Source organism: Eumetopias jubatus, unplaced genomic scaffold, assembly GCF_037043125.1.
Source record: "Eumetopias jubatus isolate StellerSeaLion01/CBP00866 unplaced genomic scaffold, mEumJub1_p1.0 scaffold_8, whole genome shotgun sequence".
Taxonomy (NCBI): Eukaryota; Metazoa; Chordata; class Mammalia; order Carnivora; family Otariidae; genus Eumetopias; species Eumetopias jubatus.
Genome location: NW_028274814.1, coordinates 18880935 through 18907285, shown reverse-complemented (window position 1 = coordinate 18907285; position 26351 = coordinate 18880935). Strand labels below are relative to the sequence as shown.

The window sequence follows — 26351 nt, the reverse complement described above, 5'->3', positions numbered from 1 at the left end:
CCCATCATTTAGCTCCTTTTTTACCTCTTCAGCCTCACCTTCCACTATGTTTCTCAAGGCATATTTCCTTGTTGGTTTTATACTACTACTTTTTTAGGTGTGGCTCCTCTGGCCTGGCATAGCCTTCTCTTCATTAGTCTTGATTAGGGTTGTTTTAAGGATATGATGCATATAAAGGACTTAACACAGTACTTGCTGTGTAGTAAGCAATGGATACATTTTAGCTTCTCTTATAATAAAGTTAGAAATAGTTGTGGAGCCTCTAGAGGCTACTCAGATTCTAAGGGGTGGAATCAGTTACTGTGAAAACATGCTCAGGGGAGAAATGTGAAAATTTTAGAACACAGGTCTGTTAAAAATCTGATAACCATTGGGTTAAGAAATTGTACTCATTGTTTCTTCTGTTTTGATTTTACTTCTCCTGTAAGGTATTCCTTGTATAGCTTTTTAGGTTTTCATTTCTATTTTGTGCTTTTTTCTGAGATGCTTCCATGCTGTTCCTTTGACGCCTACTTCCTTTCTGGTTAGTAGAGCTTCAGATGGCTTTTCTTTGTGAACAGTTTCTGGTGGTCAGGGGGGGATAGGAACATTAGATGAAACATTTTGGAAAAATTGGTAACCATAATCTCAAAAAAGACAATAATTTCTTTAAGACTTGCTTTCTCCGTTAGCCATTTTTAATGAACTGTACATCTCTAAGCTGATTGACCTTTTTTTTTTCCCTATAGCCAGAACATGATGGGCAGTCATCCTGTCAGCATTTCTCACCTCCCCAAATCTGTGATAGTTATAAATTTTGAGAAAATCAAAAGTAGCTGCTTATCAGAAGTTCTCCAATCCATTGAGAAGACTGTTGAAATTCAAATGAGGCTCTGCATAGTTTTTCTGGGTATTGCTAGGCAGATTTCTCAGTCTCCTCTTTTTGAGTATAGGCATACCTGGGAGATCTTGCTGGTTCTGTTTCAGATCACCGCAGTAAAGGAAATATTGCAGTAAAGAGAGTCAAATGAACTTTGTTTTCCAGTGCATATAAAAGTTATGTTTACATTATACAGTAGTTTATTAAGTATGCAATAGCATTTTGTCTAGAAAAAGTATATACCTTAATTAAAAATACTTCATTGCTGGGGCGCCTGGGTGGCTCAGTTGTTAAGAGTCTGCCTTCAGCTCAGGTCATGATCCCAGGGTCCTGGGATTGAGCCCCATATCGGGCTCCCCGCTCAGCGGGAAGCCTGCTTCTCCCTCTCCCACTCCCCCTGCTTGTGTTCCCTGTCTCGCTGGGTCTCTGTCAAATAAATAAAATCTTTAAAAAATAAATAAATAAATAATACTTTATTGCTAAAAAAAAAATGCTAACCATCATCTGAGCTTTCATTAAGTGATAATCTTTTTGCTGGTGGAGGGTCTTACCTTGATGTTGATGGCTACTGACTGATCAGTGTGATGGTTGCTGAAGATTGGGGTGGCCGTGGCAGTTTCTTAAAACAGCAGTGAAGTTTGCCACATCGATTGGCTCTTCCTTTCATTGAACTGTTTATTTCTTTGTAGCATGCAGTGCTGTTTGACAGCATTTTACCCATAGTAGAACTTATTTCAAAATTGGAATCAATCCTCTCAAACCCTGCTGCTGCTTTATCAACTAAGTTTATATAATAGTCTAAACCCTTTGTCACATTTCAACAGTTTTCACAGCATTTTCTAGTAGATTCCACCTCAAGAAACCACTTTCTTTGCTTATCCATAAGAAGCAACTTCTCATCTGTTCATGAGATTGCAACAATTCAGTCACATCTTCAGGCTCCAGTTCTAATTCTAGTTCTCTTGCTGTTTCCACCTCATCTGCAGTTACTTCCTCCACTGAAGTTTTAATCCCCTCAAAGTCATCCACGATGGCTGGAATCACTGTCTTCCAAGTTCCTGTTCATGTTGATCTTTTGACTTTACCATGAATTGTGAATGTTCTTACTGGCATCTAGAATGGTGAATCCTTTCCAGGTTTTCAATTTACTTTGCCCAGATCCATCAGAGAAATTCATATCTATGGCAGCTGTAGCCTTAGGAAATATATATATGTGTATATATGTATTTCTTAGATTTTATTTATTTGAGAGACAGAGAGAGCATGAGAGTGGGGAGGGGCAGAGGGAGAGAGACAAGCAGATTTCCTGCTGAGCACGGAGCCCGACTCAGGGCTCAATCCCAGGACCCTGAAATCAGCTGAAGTCAGACACACAACCGACTGAGCCACCCAGCGCCCCAGGAAATGTATTTCTTAAATAATAAGATTTGAAAGTCAAAATGACTCCTTGATCCACATGCTGCAGAATGGATGTGGTGTTAACAGACATGAAAACAGTATTAATCTCATTGTACATGTCTGTCAGAGCTTTTGGGTGGTCAGGTGCGTTGTCAATGAGCAGTCATATTTTGAAGGAATATCTTTTTTTTTTCTGAGCAGTAGGTCTCAACAGTGGGCTAAACTATTTAGTAAACCATGTAAACAGATGTGCTGTCTTCCAGGCTTTATTCCATATATAGAGCACAGGCAGAGTATATTTAGCATAATTCAGAGTAGATTTAGCATAATTCTAGGATTTTTGTAATGGTAAATGAGCATTGACTTCAACTTAAATTCACCAGCTGCATTAGCTCTGAACAAGAGGGTAATCCCTATCTTTAAAAGCTTTGAAGTCAAGAATTGACTTCTCTCTAGCTGTGAAAGTCCTAGTTGGCATCTCTTGCCACTGTAAGCATCCTTTGCCACTGTTTTGTTGACACTGAAATCTGTTGTTTGATGTAGCCACCCTCAGTAATGATCTTAGCTAGATCTTCTGGAGAACTTGCTGCCACTTCTACATTAGCACTTGCTGTTTCACCTTGCACTTTTGTCTTACGGACATGACTTCTTTTCTTAAACCTCATGAATCAACCTCTGCTAGCTTCAAACTTTTCTTATGTAGCTTCCTTACCTTTTTCAGCCTTCGTAAAATTGAAGAGAGTTAGGACCTTGCTCTGGATGAGGCTTTGGTTTAAGGGAATGTTGTGGCTGATTTGATCTTCTCTCCAGACCACTCAGACTTTTCTCCATATTGGCAATAAAGCTGCTTCATTTTCTTATCATTTGTGTGTTCACTGGAGTATCACTTTTAATTTCCCTCAAAAACTTTTCCTTTGCATTCACAACTTGGTTAACTGTTTGGTACAACAGACCTAGCTTTTGGCCTATCTCAGCTTTTGACATACCTTCCTTACTAAGCTTCATCATTTCTAGCTTTTGATTTAAAGACACTTCTTTTCACTCTAACACTCAGAGGCCATTGTAGAGTTACTAGTTGGCCTAATTTCAATATTGTTTAATCCCAGAGAATATAGGGAGGCCCAAGGAGAGGGAGAGAGATGGGGGAATGGCCAGTGGACAGTCAGAACACACACACTTTAGGGGCCCCTAGGTGGCTCAGTTGTTAAGGGTCTGCCTTGGGCTCAGGTCTTGATCCCGGGGTCCTGGGATTGAGCCCCGCCTCGGGCTCCCTGCTCAGCGGGAAGCCTGTTTCTACCTCTCTCACTCCCCCTGCTTGTGTTCCTCCACTCGCTGGGTCTCTGTCAAATAAATAAATAGAATCTTAAAAAAAAACACACACTTTATCTATTAAGTTCATTGTCTTAATATGGGTGCAATTTGTGATGCTCCAAAACAGTTACAATTGCAACATCAAAGATCTTTGTATACACGCATACCTTGAAGGTATTGTGGCCTGGGTTATAGACCACTGTAATAAAGTGAACATCTCAATAAAGTGAGTCAAATGAATTTTGTTGTTTCCTGGTGTATTATAAAAGTTAAGTTTATATCATACTGTAGGCTATTAAGTGTGCAATAGCATCATGTCTAACAATGCACACACCTTAATTAAAAAATACTTCATTGCTAAAAAATGCTCACCATCATCTGAGCTTTTAGCAAATCATAATCACCAATCACAGATCACCATAACAAATACAATAGTAATGAAAAATTTGAAATATTAAGAATTATCAAAATGGGACACATGGAAAAATGGTGCCAATAGACTTGCTCAAAGCAAGGTTGCCACAAACCTTCAATTTGTAAAAAAAAAAAAAAAAAAACAGTATCTGCAAAGTGCAATAAAGTGAAGCGCAATAAAATGAGCTTTGTATTAAAGTAAGGATAATCTGAGGATAAAATGAGATTATGAAGCTTTGAATTCTTAAGAAGCAAGTCTCTTTCCTTGTTTCACTTTTACCTTCCCTCCAACCTCTGTTTTTGTCTTAGAAAATAGTTTTTTGACTTTGCTACTCATAAAGCCATGTTGAATTGTTACTAATAGTTTTTATTCTTTCAATTTAAAAAATATTTGTAACTGAGAAGAACTGTGCTGCTGCTCTTAATGATCTTGAGGCAGCATCAATAAATGATCTGAATAGTTTTAGAGTTTGGATCTACATAAGTTTGAGTCAGGTACTGATTCTGTTTATGTATCAGAGAGTAAAGAAGGTAGTTCATGAGCGTTCATTGTACTTGCTGATGACTGTACCATACACTTCTGGGTACACCTTAATTCAGAACTGTGTGATCATACTTAGCTACCTTAATAGGCAGTTTATATTTGATCAGACATAAGCATATCATTTCTAGTAAACTATTGGTTTTTAGTTGTTTTAATAAGTTTACCTATTATATTTTTTAAGGAGGTGACAGATTCCAAGATCTGTTTTCTTTTACAAAAATGCACTGTTTTTATTTTAAAAGGCCTGCTTGTCTATGAGTCAGTAAGGACGATGAATTAATTATTTAAATACACTATCAGATCAAAGTAATGACTTGCTTTCCTTTTCTAAGATGAAGTAAATGTTAGAGAATATTGATCAGGATGATTCACTCAATTTTCTTTGGCTTCCTAAGGGTTGGGGGTCTATGAGGTAGACTTCTGAGATTCCTCAGAGCAGTTCCACTTGGATTTGGTTTACATGTTGAGTTTCTTTGAAGGTAAACTTTTCTTATAAAAGAGAGTATTGAAAAGTAAAGTGTGTGACTGGTCTTTGTCCCTGTTTCCTGAGAGGGAGCCTCTAAATCTTTGGAATTTCTTGAGTGATAGAAGCATCTTATTCAAGAAGGACTCCTTGGACAATATCTTAGTTTATGCTAATGAGATGACTCAGCACGGAAGCCGATCACTCTAGAAAGACTTAGATGGTTGGGACTTTGAGTCATATGATATTAGCCAGACCTCCAGGGAGGGGTGGGAGGCCTGGAGATTGAATTCCAGGAGATAGCCAGTCATACTTTCATAATGAAATGCCAATAAAAACTCGAGACACCAAACCTTGGTTGAGCCTCCTGGTTGGTGATACACATTGATGTGCCAGGGGGATGATCCATCCGGAGGGCACAGAAGCTTTGGGTTTGGGATTGTCCCAGACCTTAGTCCTATGCATCTCTTCATTTGCTGGTTCAGATTTGTATATTTGTAATAAAAATGTAATCATAATGCGTTTCTGAGTTCTGTGAGTTGTTACAGTGAATTAACGAACCGGAGGGGATAATGGGAACCCCTGATTTTGAGCCAGCTGGGCAGAAGTGCATAGGACTTGGGAACCCTAGAGCTTGTTGCTTATGTCTGAAGTGGGGAAACTTGTGGAGTTCTGTGCCCTCAACCTGTGAACAGCACCAGCTCCAGATGGGTAGCATCACAGTTGCATTGTAGAGGGTTTCCCGCACTGAAAAGTAAAATTTGAAAATCATTGAAGTAGATGCTATTAAAGGTATATGTGTTTCTTTGAGTTTTATGGATTCATACTGTAATTACATGAGTGGGTTTAGTATTTATTGAGTCCTTAGGCCGAGAACATGAATATTGAAAGAATTGCCCAAAGTAGAAATTGTTATTATTTTCAAGGGATTTATAGTCTATTATGGAAGCTTGAACAGTGACAGGTAAATTTGACTCAGTTATCCTTTTGGTATACCCTGAAGCCTGAATGAAATTAAACAGTATTTCAACATTTGCTTTCTAAGTAATCTGTTTAGTTTCAAGAGTAGTGTTAGTTTCTCATTATGTTTTCTTCTTTTCCCTCATGCAAACCATCTTCACATATGGGGAGTAGATTGTTTCCACCCCCCCCGAAAGTCCAGTTCTGATTAGATTATTTCCTTGCTAGAAATTCTCTTGGCTTTGTTTCTTGATTTAATACAAACACCTCATCTTGTATTTTAGGCTTTTGAGTGGTTCCAAGCTTTCACAGAGTAGTCTCTACTGTAGCCAGCCTAGATTCTTTGTTATACTTCTGTTTTCGTAACTTTATTCTTTATTATACTCTACTGTATATTTACTACTTAAATAGAAACAAAAGAGTTTATTATTAATCCTGTTCTCTTCTTAGTTTCTACGTATATCAAGAAGCCTTTCCTGATTCTCCTTTTCTCTCCCTCCAGGTCTCTACCTTTTTATTTCCAGCTTGCTTCAGGGTTTCCATTTTTTTCTGTAACACTTTTTCTGTCATCTATTTAGGTCTCTATCTGCTGGTTTCATCTCTTTTTTTAGAGGCTAAGCTACTTCAGATGGGGCCTGGCATAGATTAGAAACGTATTCCATTTTGTTGAATATCTGTCCAGATTGTATTATTTCCTGCAAATAAGTCACCTTTCCAAGATCTCAGCTGTCTTGGATATTTGTATTCTTATACCAGGAATTTGTGTGAATAACCTGCTTTTGTTATCTCCCCTACTAGAAGATGGTAGGGTGACTAGGCATAGGTACCCACTACTCATTGGTTATCACCCCACTGCCACCTTATTAGATACTTAATCTAATTCTCTAGTGGCAGTGACTAATTGGTAGGTGTTGCTCTATCCCTTGGGGCTTGCTATGGATCAGGAATTATTAGCCTGCATAGAGTTTGGACAGAATTGGCTGCTTGCTATTTTCTGCTTTAAATCTCCAGCTCTTAGTAGTAGGTCAAAATGGGGAAATGAGTATTATTGTCTGTTGAACCAGGCAACAGGGCTTTGAAGGGAAGTAGGAGTAGGAATTTCACTGTCTTCACCAAGACCAACCCTTACAGGTAAGAATCTTGGTATGGATCAGGCCTCCTACCCCCAGCCCACCTCAGGTTAAAAAAAATGAAAATGTTAGTGGGGATCATGGTGATGCTGTCTTTCATCCTATCTGTTCTTGGAGTTACAGTGTCCCAGTCAAGACAGGTTACCTTCTACTTCTGTATAGCTTTTGTTTCAGAGGATAATGATTTCTTTTGAAGTTTTTCCCTCCTACATAGGCTCTTGTTTTTTCTAACTTGCCTTATTCTGTTTTCTTTTGTCTGTTTTGTCTTTTCCTTCATCTTCATGTTAGAAGATTTTTCTCAGCTGATAATCCTTGGTTGTGTGCCCATGGTTAATGCTAGAGAAATAGAAAGCACTTTGGAACCTGTGATCATGTGGTTAGGCCTTATTGACTGAACTTCGTAAGTTGATGTGGTATGCATTTTACTGTGGAACTTCTCTCTATCCCTCCATGTCACTATCTAATCTTTAGGTGTTTCCTCTTGGGCTGACCTGGAATTCCCAGAGAAGAGTCCTGTAATCTCTCTAAGGGTGAAGGTACGAGTGAAGGTGAGGGCTGAAATAGAATAACTTGTGAGAGGGCAGGTATTTGATGGGGTTGTGTGGGACCTCAAGACCACCCTCCCACCTTCCCAGTTCTAGGATTCAGCAAGGACTCACAGGACTCAGTTTTAGTTACAGCTATGATTTATTACAGTGAAAGGGCCCAAAGTGCAATCAGCAAAGTGGAAGGGCGTGTGGGTGAAGTATGGGAATACCAGGTATAAAGTTCCTTGGCTCCTCTTCCAGTGAAGACATGCTTAATTCCCCCAGCAGTGAGTTGTGGCAACATGTGTGGAATGTTGCATCCAGGGACATTCATTAGACTCAGTGCTTGGGGTTTTTCTTGGGAGCTGATCTTGTAGGCATATTCTGCTTGGTACATACCCTAACTCCAGACTCCCAGAAGAAAACAGGTATTCAGTATAAACTATATTGTCTGTACAACCAGTTTAGACATTGGAAGCCAGTCTTCTCAGTTCTGAAAATGGTGAGAACTTTCTCTAAATCCAAGTTCCTATATACTAGGCAATGCATAAACAGGCCTTTTAAAGGATACCACTCTATGTTAAGTCTTTTCGCACAGCAGGTATCAGCATTTACACAGTTGCTTAATTCCTTTATTAATTTTTTAAAAATGGGTTTTTTTTTTAGAGTAGTTTTAGATTCACAGAAAAATTAAGCAGAAGGTACAGAGATTTCCTGTATCCCTCCTGTCCCCATGTATGCACAGCCTCACCAACTATCAGCATCCTGCACCAGAGTGGTATATTTGTTGCAATCTATTAACCCACAAATACCCATCATCATCACCAAAAGTCCATAGCTTACATTAGCATTCACTCTTGGTGTTGTATCTTCTAGGGGTTTGACAAATAACATAATAACATGTGCCTACCATTGTATACAGAGTAGTTTCACTGCCTGGCAAATCCTTGTGCTCCACCTGTTCATCTTGTCCTCCCTCCAACCCCTGGCAACCACTGATTTTTTTTTTTTTTAACTGTCTCCATAATTTTGCCTTTTCTAGAATGTTATATGGTTAGAAACATGCATTATCTAGCTTTTCAGATTGGCTTCTTTCACTTAGTAGTGTGTCTTTTCTGTGTCTTTTCGTGGCTTGTTCATTTTTTTTTAAGCACTGGATAATATTTCATTGTTCTGATGTACCTCAGTTTATCCCTTCACCTACTGAAGGACATCATGTTTGCTTCCACGTTTTGGTGATTATGAATAAAGCTGCTGTAGACATCCATGACATGGAATATCTTTCCATTTATTTAATTCTTTGATTTCTTTCGTCAGAGTTTTGTAGTTTTAGTCATATAGATTTTATATGTATTTTGTAGATTTATACTTGAGTATTTGAGTGCTAATATAAATGGTATTGAGTTTTTAATTTAAAATTACAGCTGTTGCTAATATATAGGAAAGTTGCTGACTTTTGTACAATCAACCTTATACAATTTTGCCAAAATCATTTTTTTTAAAAGATGTATTTATTTACTTGAGAGAGAGAGTGCAGGAGCTTGGGAGGGGGAGGAGCGGGGGGGGGGAACAGACTCCCTGCTGAGAAGGGAGCCTGGTGGGGTGGGAGGGTGGGGGGCTGATCTCCAGCCCCTGAGATCATGACCTGAGCCGAAACCAAGAGTCCAAGGCTTAACCAACTGAGCCACCCAGGCACCCGTCATTTTTTAGTTCGTTTTTTATTGCTGTTGATATTTTTGGATTTTCTACATAGATGAACATGTTGTCTTTAAGGAAAAACAAGCTTATTTCTTCCTTCCTAATCATTGTACCTTTTATATCTTTATCTTGTCCAGTATGCTGGTGAAAATGTGTGATGAGAGAAGATGTCCTTGCCTTGTTTCTGATCTTAGTGGTAAAGCTTCTGCTAGTCTCTCACCATTAAATATATTAGCTATAGATATTTTGTAGATGTTCTTTATCAAGTTAAGGAAGTTCCCTGTTATCCCTAGTTTGCTGAGAATTTTTATCATGAGTTGTTGAACTTTGTTAGATGCTTTTTCTGAGTTTATTGATAAGATCATGTGATTTTTCTTCTTTAGCTGTTGATGAGATGGATTACATTTACTGATTTTTGAATACTGAGCCAGCATTGCTTACCTGGGATAAATCCCCTTTGGTTGTGATGTAGAATTCTTTTTTTATATTGTTGGATTTGAGTTGCCTAATATCTTGTTAAGGATTTTTGCATCTATGGTCATCTGTAGTTTTTTTTTTTTCCTAATAATATCTTTGGTTTTGGTACTAGGTAATACTGCTCTCATAGAATGAAGTATTTTCTGCTTCTGTCTTCTAGATGAGATTGGAGAGAATTGGTATAATTTCTTCCTTAAATGTTTGGTAGAAATTACCATTAGCCTCTCTGTGCCTGATGCTCTCTGTTTTGGAGGGTTATTAATTATTGGTTCAATTTCTTTTATAGATATGGGCCTCTTCAGATTGTCTATTTTTGTGTGTATTTTGACAGATGTGTCTTTCAAGGAATTGATCCATTTTCTCTAGGTTATCAGATTTGTAGGCATAGAGTTCATAATTCTAATGTGTGTTTTTCCAACACCACTGAGCAGTTCTCTAATTCTCAGTGGACACTGACCAGTGTCCCACAAATTTAACTCAATTCTGACACTATCTAACTAGAAATAGTGTCAGATCCCACAGGTTTAGGGTTCAGTCCCACAAGACTGCCCTCCCTCTCCACTTCAGATGCCAGTCAAAGTCCAGGATATGTCCTATGCTTCTTACTGATTGGCTGTAAATTGGAGGTTCCCATGATCCTCTCAATAGTATTGAGCCATTGTAATGTTCATATAATATCCTTTTAATTGTCCATGAGATCTGTAGTGATATCCCCGCTTTCATTTCTGATATAAGTTTGTTATCTTTTTTCTTTCTTTTTTCCTTTTCAACTGTCAATTTTATTGATATTTTCAAAGAACCAACTTTTGGTTGTATTGATTTTTCTTTTAATTGGTGTTGGCATGGTTATTTTTCTCCTTCTCTTTACTTTTAATGTATATGTGTCTTTATATTTAAAGTAGGCTTCCTGTAGACAACATATAATTGCATTTTGTGTTTTTTTTCATTGTGGCAATATTTGTATTTAGACCACTAACATTTAAAGTGATTATTGATATTGTTGGATTAATATCTACCATATCTGTTACAGTTTTCTTCCTATTTTTTCTTCCACTTTTTTTTCCCTTTCATGTTTTTAATCGAGCATTTCTTTTTAACTTTATTCATTTATTTGTCAGGGGTGGGGGGCACAAGCAGGGGGAGCAGCAGGCTCTCTGCTGAGCAGGGACCCCGATGCAGACTCGATCCCAGGGCCCTGGGATCATGACCTGAGCCAAAGGCAGATGCTTAACTGACTGAGCCACTCAGGCATCCCATGGAGTATTTCATATGATTCAGTCTTTTTTCTTTTGTAGCATATCAATTGTACTTCTGTTTTTGTTATTTTTAGTGGTTACCCTTGAGTTTGCAATGTACATTTAAAAGTAGTCCAAATCCACTTTCAAATAACATTATACCACTTCACTGGTAGTGCAGGCAAGTGAAATGAATAACAAAATATTCCCAGTTCCTCTCTCCTCTGTTCCTGACACCCTTGCTGTCATTTATTTCACTTATATGGAAGCACACACCCCTCCTATATCATATTTTTCTTCTCTCTGAAGAACTTTTTCTTTTTTTTAACATTTTTTGCAAGGTCAGTTTTTTGGCATTTATTTGGCAACAAATTTCCTTAACGGTTTTTTTTTTGTTGAGAAAGACTTTATTTCTTCTTTCCTTTTTTTTTTTTTAAACGTACTCCTTTTATTTCTCTCTTCTTTACTTTTGAAGAATAATTTCACAGGGTACATAGTAGGTTGGTGGTTATTTTCTCTCAACACTATTTTACTCCATTTCCTCTTTTGTTGCATGCTTTCTGAGATGTCAGATGTAATTCTTACGTTTAGTCCTGTATAGGTAAGGTGTTTTTCTTCTGCTGGCTTTTTTTCTTTCTTTCTTTTCTTTATCGTTGATTTTTTGCAGTTTGAAAATGGTATACCTAGGTGTAGTTTTTTTTTTTGATACTTACGCTTAGTGTTCTTGGAGTTTCCCGGACCTGTGGTTTGATGTCTTACATCAAGTTGGGGAAATGTTGAGTTGTTTTTGCTTTAAGTATTCTGTTTCTTCTGTGCTATTTCAGTTATGTCTGTTTTACTTTTTGTAGTTTCCCACAGTTCTTGGATAATCTGTTGCAAGTTTTTTTTTTTTTTCCTTCCAGTCATTTTTTTTCCTTTGTTTTTCAGTTTTGGAAGTTCCTGTTGACATATGCTCAAGTAGAGATTCTTTAGCCACGCTCTCTCTGCTGAAGAGTGCATCACAGGCATTCATTTTTGTTATACCGTTTTTGATTTCTAGTATTTCTTTTTGAGTCTTTTTCAGAATTTCCATTTCTGTGCTTATTTTCTTTATCTGTTCTTGCATGTTGTCTCCTATTTCCATTAAAGCTCTTAGCATATTAATTATAGCTTTTAAAATTCCTGGTGTGATAACTCCAGCATTCCTGTCATGTGTGAATCTGATTCTGATGCTTATTCTTCAAACTGCGTTTTTTGCCTTATAGTGTGGCTTGCTGAAAGCTAGACATGATGTACTAGATAAAAGAAACACCGTCCTTAAAAAAAAAAAAAAAAGGAACACTGTCCTTTAATGACATAATAGTAAGGCGTTAGGTAAAAAGTGTTCTATAGTCTGGTGATTAGGTCTCAGTCTTTTAAAGTGAGCCTCTGCCCCTGGGGTGTGAATTTCTCACCTGCTTCTCAGTTTTTTCCCCCCTCTTAGGTGGGAAAAGATGGCTAGATGGGCTGAATTTGGGTATTCCCCTTCTTCCACGTGGGAGGCTGGAGCAGGCTGGAGTTAGGAATTTCCCTTACCCTAGGTGGGTTAATCTGTGGTAACACCCTAGTTGGTTAGGTGCTGGTTAAAAGAATTAACAAGTGGCCTTGTTAAGAAGAGAATGCTCTGGTGTATCTCACAATAGTTATTGTCCTCTTCCCCTTGCTGAAAAATAGAAAATTTTTTCTGATATTTACCTTGAGATCCTGGGAAAGCTCATGAAAATAAAATTTACAAAAATGGGGGAAATCCCCTATGTCTGGGCCATTTTGGATTTTAGCTCTCAGAATTGTGTACACTTAGCCTCCAGCAGTTTGGCTGTGACAGGTTAGATCTGTGGTACTTGTTCTTGGTGATATTTTTGCTTATGGGTTTCTGCTCTGTTAAATTGTTATTCTGTGTATCCATCTGTCTGTGTCTCTAATTTTGGGGCAGCATTTGGCCTGTGACCTCACTTTTGAGGGATCTCAGAAGAGTTGTTTATTTTTCACTTTACTCAGCTTTTTACTTGTTGGATGGAGTGGTAACTTCCAAGTTCCTTAAATGCTGTACTGAAAACTGGAAGTAATTCCTTATTTTTGGTGCTTATGTCTCAGCTATGCTTTGTGTCTCCTTGTCTAGAAAAACTATGCTTTATCTCCAGAAAAAAAATCTTCACTCATTTGCTCAGATGGGTTGGGGAGAGCTGGTTGCTCTTTGAGTAAGGAAGGCAAAGTAGGTACCTACTTACACACTTCCAACAGCCTTAATCCATTCTAAGTCCTCTTTCTTCTCTGCTGTCAGCTGCAGGCATTTCCTTCTGCTACCAGTACTTGACTTTTCTGAGAATTCAGTGGTGTAAAACAGGCTGGTTCTTAAGCTTTTTTGTTACTGCCAGTATATGATGCATCTTTTTTGGGTCTTCTAAGTAGGTACCATATATCTATATTGTTACATAGTTTTTGAGATATTGTTGCTGTTACTGCTTCTCATGTTATCCTTTTGTGTTGCGCCTTAAAAAATCTTTTATTTTAATTAAGGGAGGGAGCTTAATGAGATGATTGGACTCCCTCTGTGATACCTCTGTTGATGTTCTTAATTTGTTAAGTTTTCATTTAATGGAAAGTACTCAGTTAGAGCTTGATTTCTTTTGTTCATTTTCCTTCTTCCCCATGTCAGACATGCAAATCAACAAAATCATATAATTAATTTAATTGCCTGAAACTTTTTGTTAGAGATTTGTGCCTTGTCATGTTTCTTCATTGGCAAGTAAACCTAAGAATTATTTGATAATGGAAGTATGTCTTTATTTTAGTCTTTCTTCATGGGGAAGGGAATAGACCTGTATGTAGGGTTTTTTTTTTAATAAATAAGTATCAGTGGCCTACTTCTCTTTCTTTTTTAAGATTTTACTTATTTATTTCAGAGAGAATGCATGCGGGGCCAGGGGGAGGAGCAGAGGGAGATGGACAAGCAGACTCTGCACTGAGTGCAGCAGAGTCAGACGTGGGGCTCAATCTTAGGACCCTGAGATCAAGACCTGAGCTGAAATCAAGAGTCAGATGCTTAACCAACTGAGCCACCCAGGTGTCCCATCAATGGCTTACTTTTTTTCTTTTTAAAATATTTTTTTATTTTTTATTTAAAAATATTTTTTTATTTAAGTTCAATTTAGTTAACATATAGTGTATTATTAGTTTCGGGGATAGGATTTAGTCATTCATCAGTTGCATATAACACCCAGTGCTCATTACATCATTGAAGATGTACTTGACCATCTCATTAAACAGGCCGCTGGCAACTATTCTGATTTCTTGTCACAATTTGGTCATTTGAATGTGATTATTTACCTCTTAAAGATTTTTAAAAATAATGTTTCTGCAATTTCTTTTCATAATACACAGAGAAAGCAACAAGTGAGATGAATACTGCTGAGGATTGGGGCCTCATTTTGGATATTTGTGATAAAGTTGGTCAATCTCGAACTGGGTAAGTGTTACAAAGTTTCAGAGGAGCTTTATTTATTCTCTTTATTAACATGAATAAAATGAGAGTTAGAAGGTAAAACATGTTACAATTACAATTTAGTTTAAAAAGGGAATATTTTTGCTAGCAAGATTTGAGGAATCATCCCCTTTAAGTTACTCTCTATAACCAGTTAGGATAACATGACTGGTAACAATGTTGATATTTTAATTAAAACCTTGTCCATAGTTGCTTCCTGAAGTCTAGCTTTTTCCACTGATTTTTAAAACCATTAGTGATTTCTCAATTGATTTCTCAAGTTTCACGGTTATTTTTCAGTTCTTTTCTTCATTGTTGTATCTGCAATATTCCACCTAACTAATCAGTGACTATAGAAAGAGAGTTTAGGACAGTATAATCTTAAACCTTTTTGGCGTAAAGCCTTTTTGTTAATCCAGAGCTTTCAATACAGCAAGTGGATTAACTGGTATACAGATTAATAATTTCCTTAATTCCTGGGCTAATAACATCTGGTTATTAGCCTCATTTACCCCTTTGTGCCATAAAAATATTGTCTTATTAATGTACTTTCCTTTGAAAAATGTTAGAGAACACTGCTGTTTTATATTTGATTCTTTTTTTTTTTAAGATTTTATTTTTAAGCAACTTCTACATCCAACATGGGGCTCCCAACATGGGGTTTGAACTCATAATCAAGAGTTGCATGCGTCACCAGCCCAGTCAGTCAGGCACCCCTATACTTGATTTTTGTGGTGCTAATCTTAACCCTCTGATGATGCTTTCTTTGGCTCTCCTTCCTTCCCTCCTAAATATAGGCAGTTCCTTAAACTTTCTTTGGTCCATTTTTTTTTCCCCTAATACTTTCTTCTTTCCTAGTACATTTTTTTTTTTTAAATCTTACAACTTGTACATATCTTTATATGGGTGACATCTGTATTTTCAGCTCTGATTTTTCTCACCGTAGCATTAGTCTTGTGGACACATCATTATTTCTGGACATCATACTGTATAAGCTTTGATCTCACCATGTAGAAACCTGAAGTCATGTCTCTTTTTGCTTTAAACCTGCTTTCCCTCTTTTGTTTCCTGTCTCTGTTAATGACAAGATTATTTCATTTGCACTTAAAACCTCAGTCACCTCCACATTAATACTGTTGCTAAATTCTGTCAGTTTGCCTCCAAAATATCTCACAGAGTGTTGATATTATAAAGTTTTCTCAGTTAACTTCTTGAACCTGGCCAAATCAGGCAAGGGCAGTTTGTCTTCAAGGTCTTTCTACCCCTTCAGTCAAGCCCTTTTCGGCCTTTAACATGCGGCCCTTGTCAGGTTCCCCAAAATATGGCCTCCAAATGTGGCCTCACCCATCCCCTTTGTTGTCTTTATATTTTAGTGTACTGAGTCTTTTTCTTTCTGACCCTGTTAGTTCCTTAATTTAATTGGAATTTGAGTAGCTTCTGTGTGCCGTATATCTATTCCTTTCTATTTCTGTTGGTCCCACTTTACTTGAGACATTCCTTACCATGCCTGGACTAGTGAATTATCCTTCGGACATTTCTTTCCATTTCTTTTCTGTCCACTTCTTATCTCTAGTTGCCCTGGAACAACTCTGACCATGTTACTCCCCTACTTTCTGCAGTGAGTTGTCTGACCTCCCTGTAGGCATCTGACTCATTTATTTTCCATTTACTCTACCGTTCTTTTCAACTCAAGCTTTTCAGTGCCAGTGCTTTTCTACCTTAGTTTAATGCTTTTGGTCCTTGTATTCCTTTAGTGTGAAATACTTTATTCTCCCATTTTCTGTTTCTGTGTCTCATATCTTTCCAGGCCTAATATACATATCATTTTTTCCACAAAGCTTTCTTTATCCCCTTTACAGCAAATCATATTATGGTCCTGTGAATCCTCAAAGCACTCTATCAAAATCATTTTTATTTGTGTTTTGTTTTGTGTAATGGTAGTTCATGTCTATCTGATAGACTTAGATTTGTAGAATGAAAAGGTCCATTAATTTTTGTTGTGCAGAATAAAGAAGCAGTTAGCTTAGTGGTTGAGAGTATGGACTTTGGGGTGAGACTGCCTGGGTTCACATCCTAGCTCTGACCGCTTTGCTGTGTCACACTGGGTAAGTATCATATCTTCCTCATTTGCTATGTAGGAATAAAGATTTTATTTATTTATTTGTCAGAGAGAGAGAGAGACAGAACACAAGCAGGGGGAGAGGCAGGCAGAGGGAGAAGCAGGCTCCCCGCCGAGCAAGGAGCCCGATGTGGGACCTAATCCCAGGACCCCGGGATCATGACCTGAGCCGAAGGCAGACGCTTAACCAACTGAGCCACCCAGGTGTCCCTGCTATGTAGGAATAAAAACAGTGTCTTCTTCACAGGGGGCTTATTGTCAGTGTGAGATTAATTAACATATACAAAGTGTTTATAGTAGTATCAGGCACATGGTTAAGTGGGTGCAACTTAACCTCTTGATTGAAATTCAATTTTGTGACAATTTGTCTGTCAAGGATTAGGTATCAACCCAGTTCCATCCTAGTATATTTTAGAGATAAAGCTTTTATCTAGCATTCCAGTTACAAAGTCCCTCCTCTCTTCACTCTGTCAGTTTTCTTTTCATCTTTACATTAGTAAAGATAAATTTGGTATTCATTTTGTAGATTCTTTTCATAATAATTTGGTTTGTGATTTCTCTTTAAGAATAATGTTTTATATACATATCCAGTTGTGTTTTCACTTTCTTGTTGTACCTTGATAATTTCGTAATAGGAAACGGAAACCATTAGGGCCATGTTCACTTTCACGGGCCTTTGGCACTTTTGCCTTCATTGGGTCCCTTTGTCCATGAAAATTTTTTTTTTTTTTTAGATTTTATTTATTTATTTATTTGAGAGAGAGAATGAGAGATAGAGAGCATGAGAGGGAAGAGGGTCAGAGGGAGAGGCAGACTCCCTGCCGAGCAGGGAGCCCGATGTGGGACTCTATCCCCGAACTCCAGGATCATGACCTGAGCCGAAGGCAGTCGCTTAACCAACTGAGCCACCCAGGCGCCCTGTCCATGAAAATTAATAAAACTATTTTATGACTGCATTGTTACAAAAAGACAACTGTATTATTATACATCCAAACATTTTCTTCGCCCCAAAAGTTCATTTTTTCTCTCTTTTTCTTTTAAAATAAGTTAAAATGGGCAACCCTCTCGGTTCCCCTTCCTCTTTGGGAGCTTTGTACTATCACTTTACTATCGCTCAATAAACTTTGTTTTGGAAAAAAATAAAATAAATTAAACCATTTTTGTGTGGGCCCCTAAAATTATTGTGGGCCCTAGGTGTTGTACCTACATGCTTAAGGATAAGTGTTACACAATTGTGTTAGATATTCTCAGATCAGCTTAATAGTAGAAAATTATAAAGGTGCTTTTCAGGTGAGCAGTAAACTGTGGGATACTTATGGTGGTGTTCATAATATTTCTTTTGTTTGCTTATTTTTGTTGTGGTAAAATATATATAACATAAAATTTATGACTTTAAACATTTTGTGGCATGTTTGTGACATTCAGTACATTTCCCATTGTTGTGGGATTATCACCACTACCCATTTCCAGTGCTTTTCATCATCCCCAACTAAAACTCTGCTTACTAGATAACAACACACCCCCACCCCCTCCCTCCGCCAGCACCTGGTAACCACTTATAGTTTGTTTTTAATTTTTGAAATCATTTTGTAATTAGTATATATGGAGAACTTGTGGAGATTTGGTTTATGTTATCTAGGAACCTACATACATATGTTTTTATGGGTTGCTGATGGTAGCATAAGAATATTGAACATTACTGTAGGTTGTCTGCGAGGTATTCTAGGTATCTGGTGTGCTTTAGAGAAGACTGAGAAATGTCATTGGTGTAAGAGGGGTGTTCTGAAGCCACACCCATGTGGTGTGTATTTTCCTAAAATAGATTTAAATAGGGTAGGTTGAAGTAGCGGGAAGTTATGGATTGGAATGTATTTCATACAGTTATTCGTGTAGTAGGCAACAGTCTAGATTTTTTTAGAAAGCATTGCCGTTTGGTTTTAATCTAATTTTATAAAATGTACAGATCTATTTAAGAAGGTGGATTTGGGGATTGTGGAGGGAACTTTAGGAAAAGCTTTTCTTTTTCTATAAGCTTTGGTATTTTTATCAAAATGATTTGTCACCATCAGTATATTGTGGAATTATTTAGTGCATAAATAAAATAATTTATATCAAGTCTTTTTCCCCCTGCCCCCCCAGATCCTTTTGGCCTTTTCTTCTTCTTCTTCTTTTTTTTTTTTTTTGTAAGTATCATCTATTTTAGAATTGTTGTAGTTTGGAAAATACTCTCAAGTTTTGAAGGGAAGAAAAAGCCATTATTGTGAAATTTTATTTAGTCAGAACTGTGACCCAGAAACATGGCTTCCAGTGTTTTGAAAAACGTTCCTTTAATTTTCTTTAAAAAAAAAAAAAGATTTTATTTAGTTGACAGAGAGAGACACAGCGAGAGAGGGAACACAAGCAGGGGGAGTGGGAGAGGGAGAAGCAGGCTCCGTGGAGCAGGGAGCCCGATGCGGGGCTCGATCCCCGGACCCCGGGATCATGACCTGAGCCGAAGGCAGACGCTTAACGACTGAGCCACCCAGGCACCCCTAATTCTTTGTCTTTTAAAAGTTTTATTGTTCTGTTCTTTAAACCATACATACATATTTGTGAGTGTATTTATATTTGTTGATTTCAAAAGAAATACTTATGGTTATATAAAATATGTACTTTTTTGATTTAAAAATAGATTTATATTTACACGGCTCAAAAATGAAAACAGCTTGAAAAGATGAACGTGGACAAGTCTTAACTCCTATCCCTGTTTTTCTCCCCCCATCCTCTGTAGATAACTGCTTTTGTTCCTTTTGTATCTTTCTATTGTTTCTTTACAGAAATACGAATATATTTTCCATTCATACATAATAAGCATATTATATACACTATTCCACATTTGTAATTAGTTAATTCATTAATATGTCCTGATAACCTTAGGAATATATTTCTTTTAATATCTGTTAGCTCTGCCTTGGTTGTTAAATTGACAAACTTAGAAATCATTTTGTAGTTTAACATGAGTTTTTGATTAGTGGCATGTAGAATATTTCCATACTTAAATAGTAATTATTAACTAAAATCATTTAATTAATAATTACAAATAATTACATCAGTCTCAGGAAGCCTAGTAGATGTGGTTACTCTTTACTTCCTATAGGTTAGAGGTTTTGTTTTAAGCCTGAAATGTTTGAATATGCTGGACTTGAAACTTTAAAGAATGTTTTGAAAATTTCTTCTGACTTCCTAGGATATTCACATGACTTTTAGTGTGCAATTCCAGTGTATGAGTAAGTACTGAAAAATGCCTAGCCAATGAGGTCATATGATGGACTGAAAAGTCTGTTTGTTTAGAATCAAGAGAACTTTGAGAATGATGGTAGCATTTTTCTTTAACATGTCTTCACATAATGAATAGCTTTTGTTTGTTAGTTTTAATTGATTTGTTTATATTCTCATGTGAAAAATAAATGTGAGGGTAGGTGTTGATTATCCACAATACCAAGTTAAAATTTAAGTTCTCTAATTGACATCTAGATTAATTTGTGCTATTATTTTATATCTGAACTGTCTTTGCTTAGCTTTGATCAGAGATATAGTTGACTGAATGTGGAAAACATGATATAACTTTTCTTCACTTGGTTAAGGGATCTATTTAGGCGGTAAATCTTTTATTTATTCCTGTAGAACTAGAAGGATAATGATAATTATTACTGACATTTTGTGAAAAATACAAATATAAACCTTTGGAAAAGAGTTTGCTAAAAATGCTTTTCATTTTGTCTGTCTTGTCTTGGACCTGGGCTGTGACTATTTCTGTTTTTCAACTGGAGTTTGATAGAATATTTCCAGATTTTTTTAAAAGGAAAAAGTAGTCTCTGACCCAGCCATCTTCAATCAGGTAGAGAAACACATCTCTTCCTCTATATATTATATTCTATTATAATTGTATCTTCAGCTTATAGGCCTTAATTTTCAAAATCAAGTGCTCTTTTAAAAATAATAGCCAACATTTGTTGATGGCTTATTATTTGCCAGGTCTTGTTTAAGTTCCTTAGAAACATTATATATATAATTATCACAGCAGCTTAGGTACTGAAGGTTTTTCCAGTTTACAAATGGAATCTAATTCATATTTAGGATTAAGTATAATTGAAATTAGGGGAAATCCCAACAGGAGTAAAATTAAAGGGTTTTTTTGTAAAGTGTGGTCTTGATTTCCATGTCTCTTTTACTTTACATTGTGGAATTATTTTTAGTTTCATTCTCTCTACATCAGTCATTTTTTTCTTTTATTTGACAAAACAATGAGTACTGGCTGGGTATTATGCTTTGTGTATGCAGTAGTAAATAAAACAACAAAGCCTTTGTGATCAGCAGTGGTGACAGTCTACTCGTAGAAAGTAGAAATAAACAGGTAGGTAACAAGCTAAGAAGGTAGTGATCAGAGTGTTTTAGTGGAGAATAAAAGGGGAAGACCTACTTAGATTTTTCAGGAAGGACTAGTTTGAAGGGGTAACATTTATGATTTTAAAGTTGAGAAGAATCTAAGAGCTGAAAGCAGGTCCCAGGCAGAGGAAATAACATCTGCATGAATCCTGCAAGAGAGAAAATGCTTGGTGCTAGGAACTTCAAAGATACAGAGTAGCTGGAACAGAGGTGAGTTGCCCTAAATGAGCACAGAGTTGGATATAAGAGAGTGAGTTAGAAAAATAGAAGTGATAGTTGGAATGCTTGAAATTGAGATTATAGAGGGTTTTTACTTATTGATAATGGCATGGTCTAGGATGTGGCCATGGCAGTTAATAAAGTGGGGTAGAAGTTGAAAAGTCAAGATGTTGGGAGCATCACTTATGTAGATGAATTAACATCTCTGAGAAATAAGGTAGAAGTTGAAAAATCAGGATGTTGGGAAGATCCCTTATGTAGATGAATTAACATCTCTGAGAATTAAGACAGGAATAATGTTGGAGAGAGTGGCAGTGAGCCAGGAGTTGAAATCACTGAGGGATGAAGGAGTAATTGAGGTGTTTCTTTTTGTTGTTGTTGTTTTGTTTTGTTTTTTACAGAGAAAGGGAGGGACAGAGGGAGAGGGAGAGAGATAACCTGAAGCAGGCTCCATACCTAGCACAGAACCCAACATGGTGCTTGATTCCACAACCTGGGGATCATGACCTGAGCCAAAATCAAGAGTCGGACACTTAACCAACCGAGCTACCCAGGCGCCCCACTTTTTTTTTTTTTTTAATGTTATGTTAGTCACCATACAGTACATCATTAGTTTTTGATGTAGTGTTACATGATTCATTGTTTGCGTATAACAGCCAGTGCTCCATGCAGTATGTGCCCTCCTTAATACCTGTCACTGGGCTAACCCATCCCCCAACCCCCTCCCCTCTAAAACCCTCAGTTTGTTTCTCGGAGTTCATAGTCTTTCATGGTTTGTCTCCCCCTCTGATTCCCCCCCTTCATTCTTCCCTTCCTTCTCCACTTGCGGTTCTTTAAATAAATGCAGTAAGAAGATAGTCTGGCCTTATGAGAATTGGACTTTTAGGAAAGAGGGAGGAAGAATGATTTGGAAGTAGTAAAGGGGGCAAAGACGACCCATATCTTGTACCTACCTATATAGTGGGAGTAGTATCTTCCCTGGAGAGTCAGAGTTCTGTAGAGCCAGAGGACTGAGGATTGGGGCTTTTGTTGCCGGTGGTCTGTGAATTCTAGAGGACACAGTGGAGAGGTTTCAGAAGGTGGAAAGTAATGCATATGTAGAGCTATTTAATGATGGATAGTCTGCAGCTTCTCATAGGGACTGGTATAAACAGGAATGTGTTCTCAAATTCTCAATTATTAGATATTAGAGAAAGTTGGGTGTCTAAGACTTCCTCCTGGAGACCTTTGCAGATGGAACCTTGGAGGCCTAGGAAGGAGTGGTTGGGGCTCTCTTTTGACTCCTGTCCATAAAGGTGAAGGGGCCTGAGGTGGGATAGGCTTTGTTTTTGTTTGTTTGATTTTTAAAGATTTATTTGTTTGTTTATTTGAGAGAGAGAGCACATGCAATGGGTGGGGAAGGGCAGAGGGAGAGAGAATCTTAAGCAGACTCTTGCTGAGTGCAGAGCTGGACTCGGGGCTCGATCCCATAGCCCTGAGATCACAACCTAAGCCAAAAACCAAGAGTCGATGCTTAACTGACTGCGCCACCCAGGTGCCCAAGTCTTTGTTGTTGTTGTTGTTGTTTTTAAAGTTTTTATTTTAATTCCAGTTAGTTAACATACAGTGTTATATTAATTTCAGGTGTATAATGTAGTAATTCAGTGCTTCCATACATCACCCTGGGCTCATCATGGGATAGTCTTACGTTTCTGTGTTTAAGAGATTTTTATGTTTCCCTTTCTATGAACTGTATGTATCCTCTCAGTTCTTGTAGTCTTTGATATCTTAGGGACGTATCTTGTCTATAATTTGAGGTGTGTGTGTGTGTGTGTGTGTGTGTGTGTGTGTGTGTGTATTACATTAATCTTTTTACTTTGTTGTTTTTCCATTTGGAAGTCTTTAATTTTTATACAGGTAAATTTATCAGTCTTTTCTTATGGTTTGTAGAATTTTGAATTGTACAAGACTCCCTCTCCAAGGTTTTAGTGGAATTAACTCATTTTTTTCTTTATGGTTTCATTTTTTTTGTTTCATAACTAGTAGACTTTGGTTTTTAACTCGTTTTAGATTTGCAGAAAAATTAAGTGGACAGTGCAAAGAATTCGGTATCCCCACCCTACCCCTCACATACAGCTACCCCTATTATTAACATCTTGCATTGTGTGGTACATGTGTTATAAGTAATGAACCAATATTGATACATTATTATTAACTGAAATCCATTGTTTCCATTAAAGCTCATCTCATGCTGTAGAGTTTTATGGATTTTGACAAATCTTTAATGATATATATCTATCATTAGAGTATCACACAGAATAGCTTCACCATCTTAAAACTGTTCTTTGCTCCACCTATTCATTCTTCTCCTCCCTCTCTTTTAATCTCTGACAACCAGTTTCTTTTTTTATTGCTTCTTTAATGTTGCCTTTATCAAAATGTTGTATAATTAAGATCATATATTTAGCCTTTTCAGACTGGCTTGTTTTACTTAGCAAAATGCATTTAAGCTTCATCTGTGTCCTTTCATGACTTGATAACCCATTTCCTTTTATTTTTGAATAATATTCCATTATGTGGATGTACTGTAGTTTATCCATTCACCTATTGAAGGACATCTAGATTCCTTCCAGTTTTTGGTAACCGAGTAAAGCTGCTATGAAATACCTTCACGCACAGGTTTTGTGTGTGTGGACACAGGCTCTCAACTCAGTTGGGTAAATACCTAGGATCATGGTTGCTGGATCATTTTGAAGACTATGGTTAGCTTTGTGAGAAATTGCCAAACTGTTTTCCAAAGTCTCTGTACCTGTGGTTACATTTTTTACATTTAAATCTTTGCTCTATTTGTAATACCCTCTTATGTAGTAAGAGGTATGGCTCAAAATTTATTTTTTCCTGTTTGGCTACCCAAAATTCTAGTGCCAATTACTGAATAATCCATCTTTTTCCTTTCTGATTTGAAATACTGCCTTTATATATTCCACTCCTGTATGTATTACCCTGTGTATTTTTTGAATTTTATCTTTTGTCCTATTCGAACGTGTGTAGACATGTGCTGCTTCCATGTGGTTTCACAGTTTTTCCTAAATACTCCTTCCCCTTTCTACTGTCCCCACATAAACTTTGGGATTGGCTTGACTAGTCTAAAAACAAAACTATTTCTTTTTAAATTGGCTTAGTTTTAAATTAATAAATTATCTTTATGATATTAAATCCTCCTATCCAAGAACGTAGCATATCTTTGTATCTTTTAGTAGTGTTGTGAAGTTTTCCTCTTAGAAGTCTTGAATATTTTTGGTAAAGTTTCTTATGAGGTATTTTGACCTTTTTGCCACTGTTCAAGTGAAGTCTTTCTTTAACTGGTTGTTTGATAAGAATTTTCTTTTTTCATTAGTGGACTGTATTATAACATCTGTGTATCCTGAAGAGAATGATCGTTTTAAGGGGGAAATTGAGATGATGATTTGGGAGAAAGTGGGTATAGTAGCAGGAGCCAAGTCCTTGACTAGGGTAGGGTTCTGATTCAGTCTTATTTTTTCATCTTTACTTGCCCTAGACAGTGATTTTACTTTTATATTTTATTGCAATTTTTAAAACACCATATGTTTTGTAGCTAAGACCTATAGAATCCTCGTGACTATAGAGATCATTTCACAGATAAGGAAACTAAAACCCTGAGATTTTAATGCGACTTTCCAAAAGTAGTAACAGAGACAAATTCAAAGTCAGGTTTTTACTCGCAATCTTATGTTTTTTTTCTCACTTTTCTGTGTGCGTTAAGTGCCTATAATGAAGAATTATTTGAAAGTTAAAATCATGAATCAGGACATGCCGATCTGATATTGAAATTTTGAGTGATTCTTCTCTCTCCTATGCATTATATTACATTGTATTTTGCTTGACAGAAATATACCTTAGTGTTATATGGTCTAGGAAACTCAAAATATCACCATTTTGAATTTAAGTATGTAGTAACTGTTATCTATCCTTCCATTAATCCTCAGTATGTAGTATGTAGTATGTAGAAGTTTAGTTTACCTACTTTCCTCCTGAAGTCTTTTGGAATCATGAACTTGTTCTTTAAGTAGCCAGATAACATCATTTGTATACTATATTCATGTTCCATTGGTCATCTCATGAGAAACACCTACTTTATAAGCTCAACGTCAAGAATTTGATATTTATGCTGTTTCACCCATTCTGCCCTTGTGTAGGCTGTGTTTTATGTAATCTGTATTATAGACCAAATCTGTATTTTGAATATGCCATTGAATATACAGTTATTTGTTTCAGTTCTGATTGCTTTCATATTTATATTAGAGTTCTCGTATGGTTCGTGTAACGCTTTTATGCTTTTGAAGGGCATCCTCGACACTAGACTCTTCTCAGTATTCAAGGAAGGTTTTTATTCTCTGTTAATTAAAAAAAAAATTAAATTACTTCAGCAAAGATTTGAGTTCCCGTATCTTTCAGTGTGTGCCTGCTGGGTACTACCCCCATACTAAGACTGTGCACACTTAGCCTTCCACCACACCACATAAATCCTTGAATGGTAAAGTTGTAGTAAAGCACTTTTTATAGCATGTAAAATGCCAATTTAAAAATCACTGTAAGATTATTTGGAAATCACTCTAAGATTATTTGAAAGCCAAAGCTGTAAAAGTAATTTGGGTAGAAGAACAAACTAGAACTAATGTTGTTGAAGTTCTCTGTATCCCTGGCACACTTCTTGAAGGAAGTGTTGGAATAACATACTGATTAGGAAGCTTTAGAATCCCCTTTCAAGATGAGGTCTGTCTGTCAAGCTTCAAATCTTTTCTACTTTTTCGACTATATTACAGTGCTGCTTTTGTCTAGTGGTGGTTCTTAGCCTGGGTGATATTGATATATTAGGGATGGTTTTGGTTGTCAGAATATGGGCATTAGTACGGACACTGGTTAGGTGGGGCCCAGGAATGTGATACTCCAGATAGTCTTACACTACAAAGAATTTTTCTGTTCTGAACACGTAATAGTGCTTCTACTTAGAAACCTACTGCTACTGTCTTTGTCCTTTTTCATTCTTATTTCGTAGGTGATTAGAGGTTAACT

At 36.9% G+C, this 26351-nt stretch overlaps 1 protein-coding gene across 1 annotated transcript in view; it reads left to right on the top strand.

The window, feature by feature from the left end:
* The window catches only part of STAM (signal transducing adaptor molecule), a 92417-nt gene that overhangs the window by 6298 nt on the left and 59768 nt on the right, over window positions 1-26351 (top strand). Inside the window, exon 2 of the mRNA XM_028114187.1 lies at window positions 14416-14500. Coding sequence (XP_027969988.1) covers window positions 14416-14500 — 85 coding nt within the window. The remainder of the gene's footprint in view (window positions 1-14415; window positions 14501-26351) is intronic.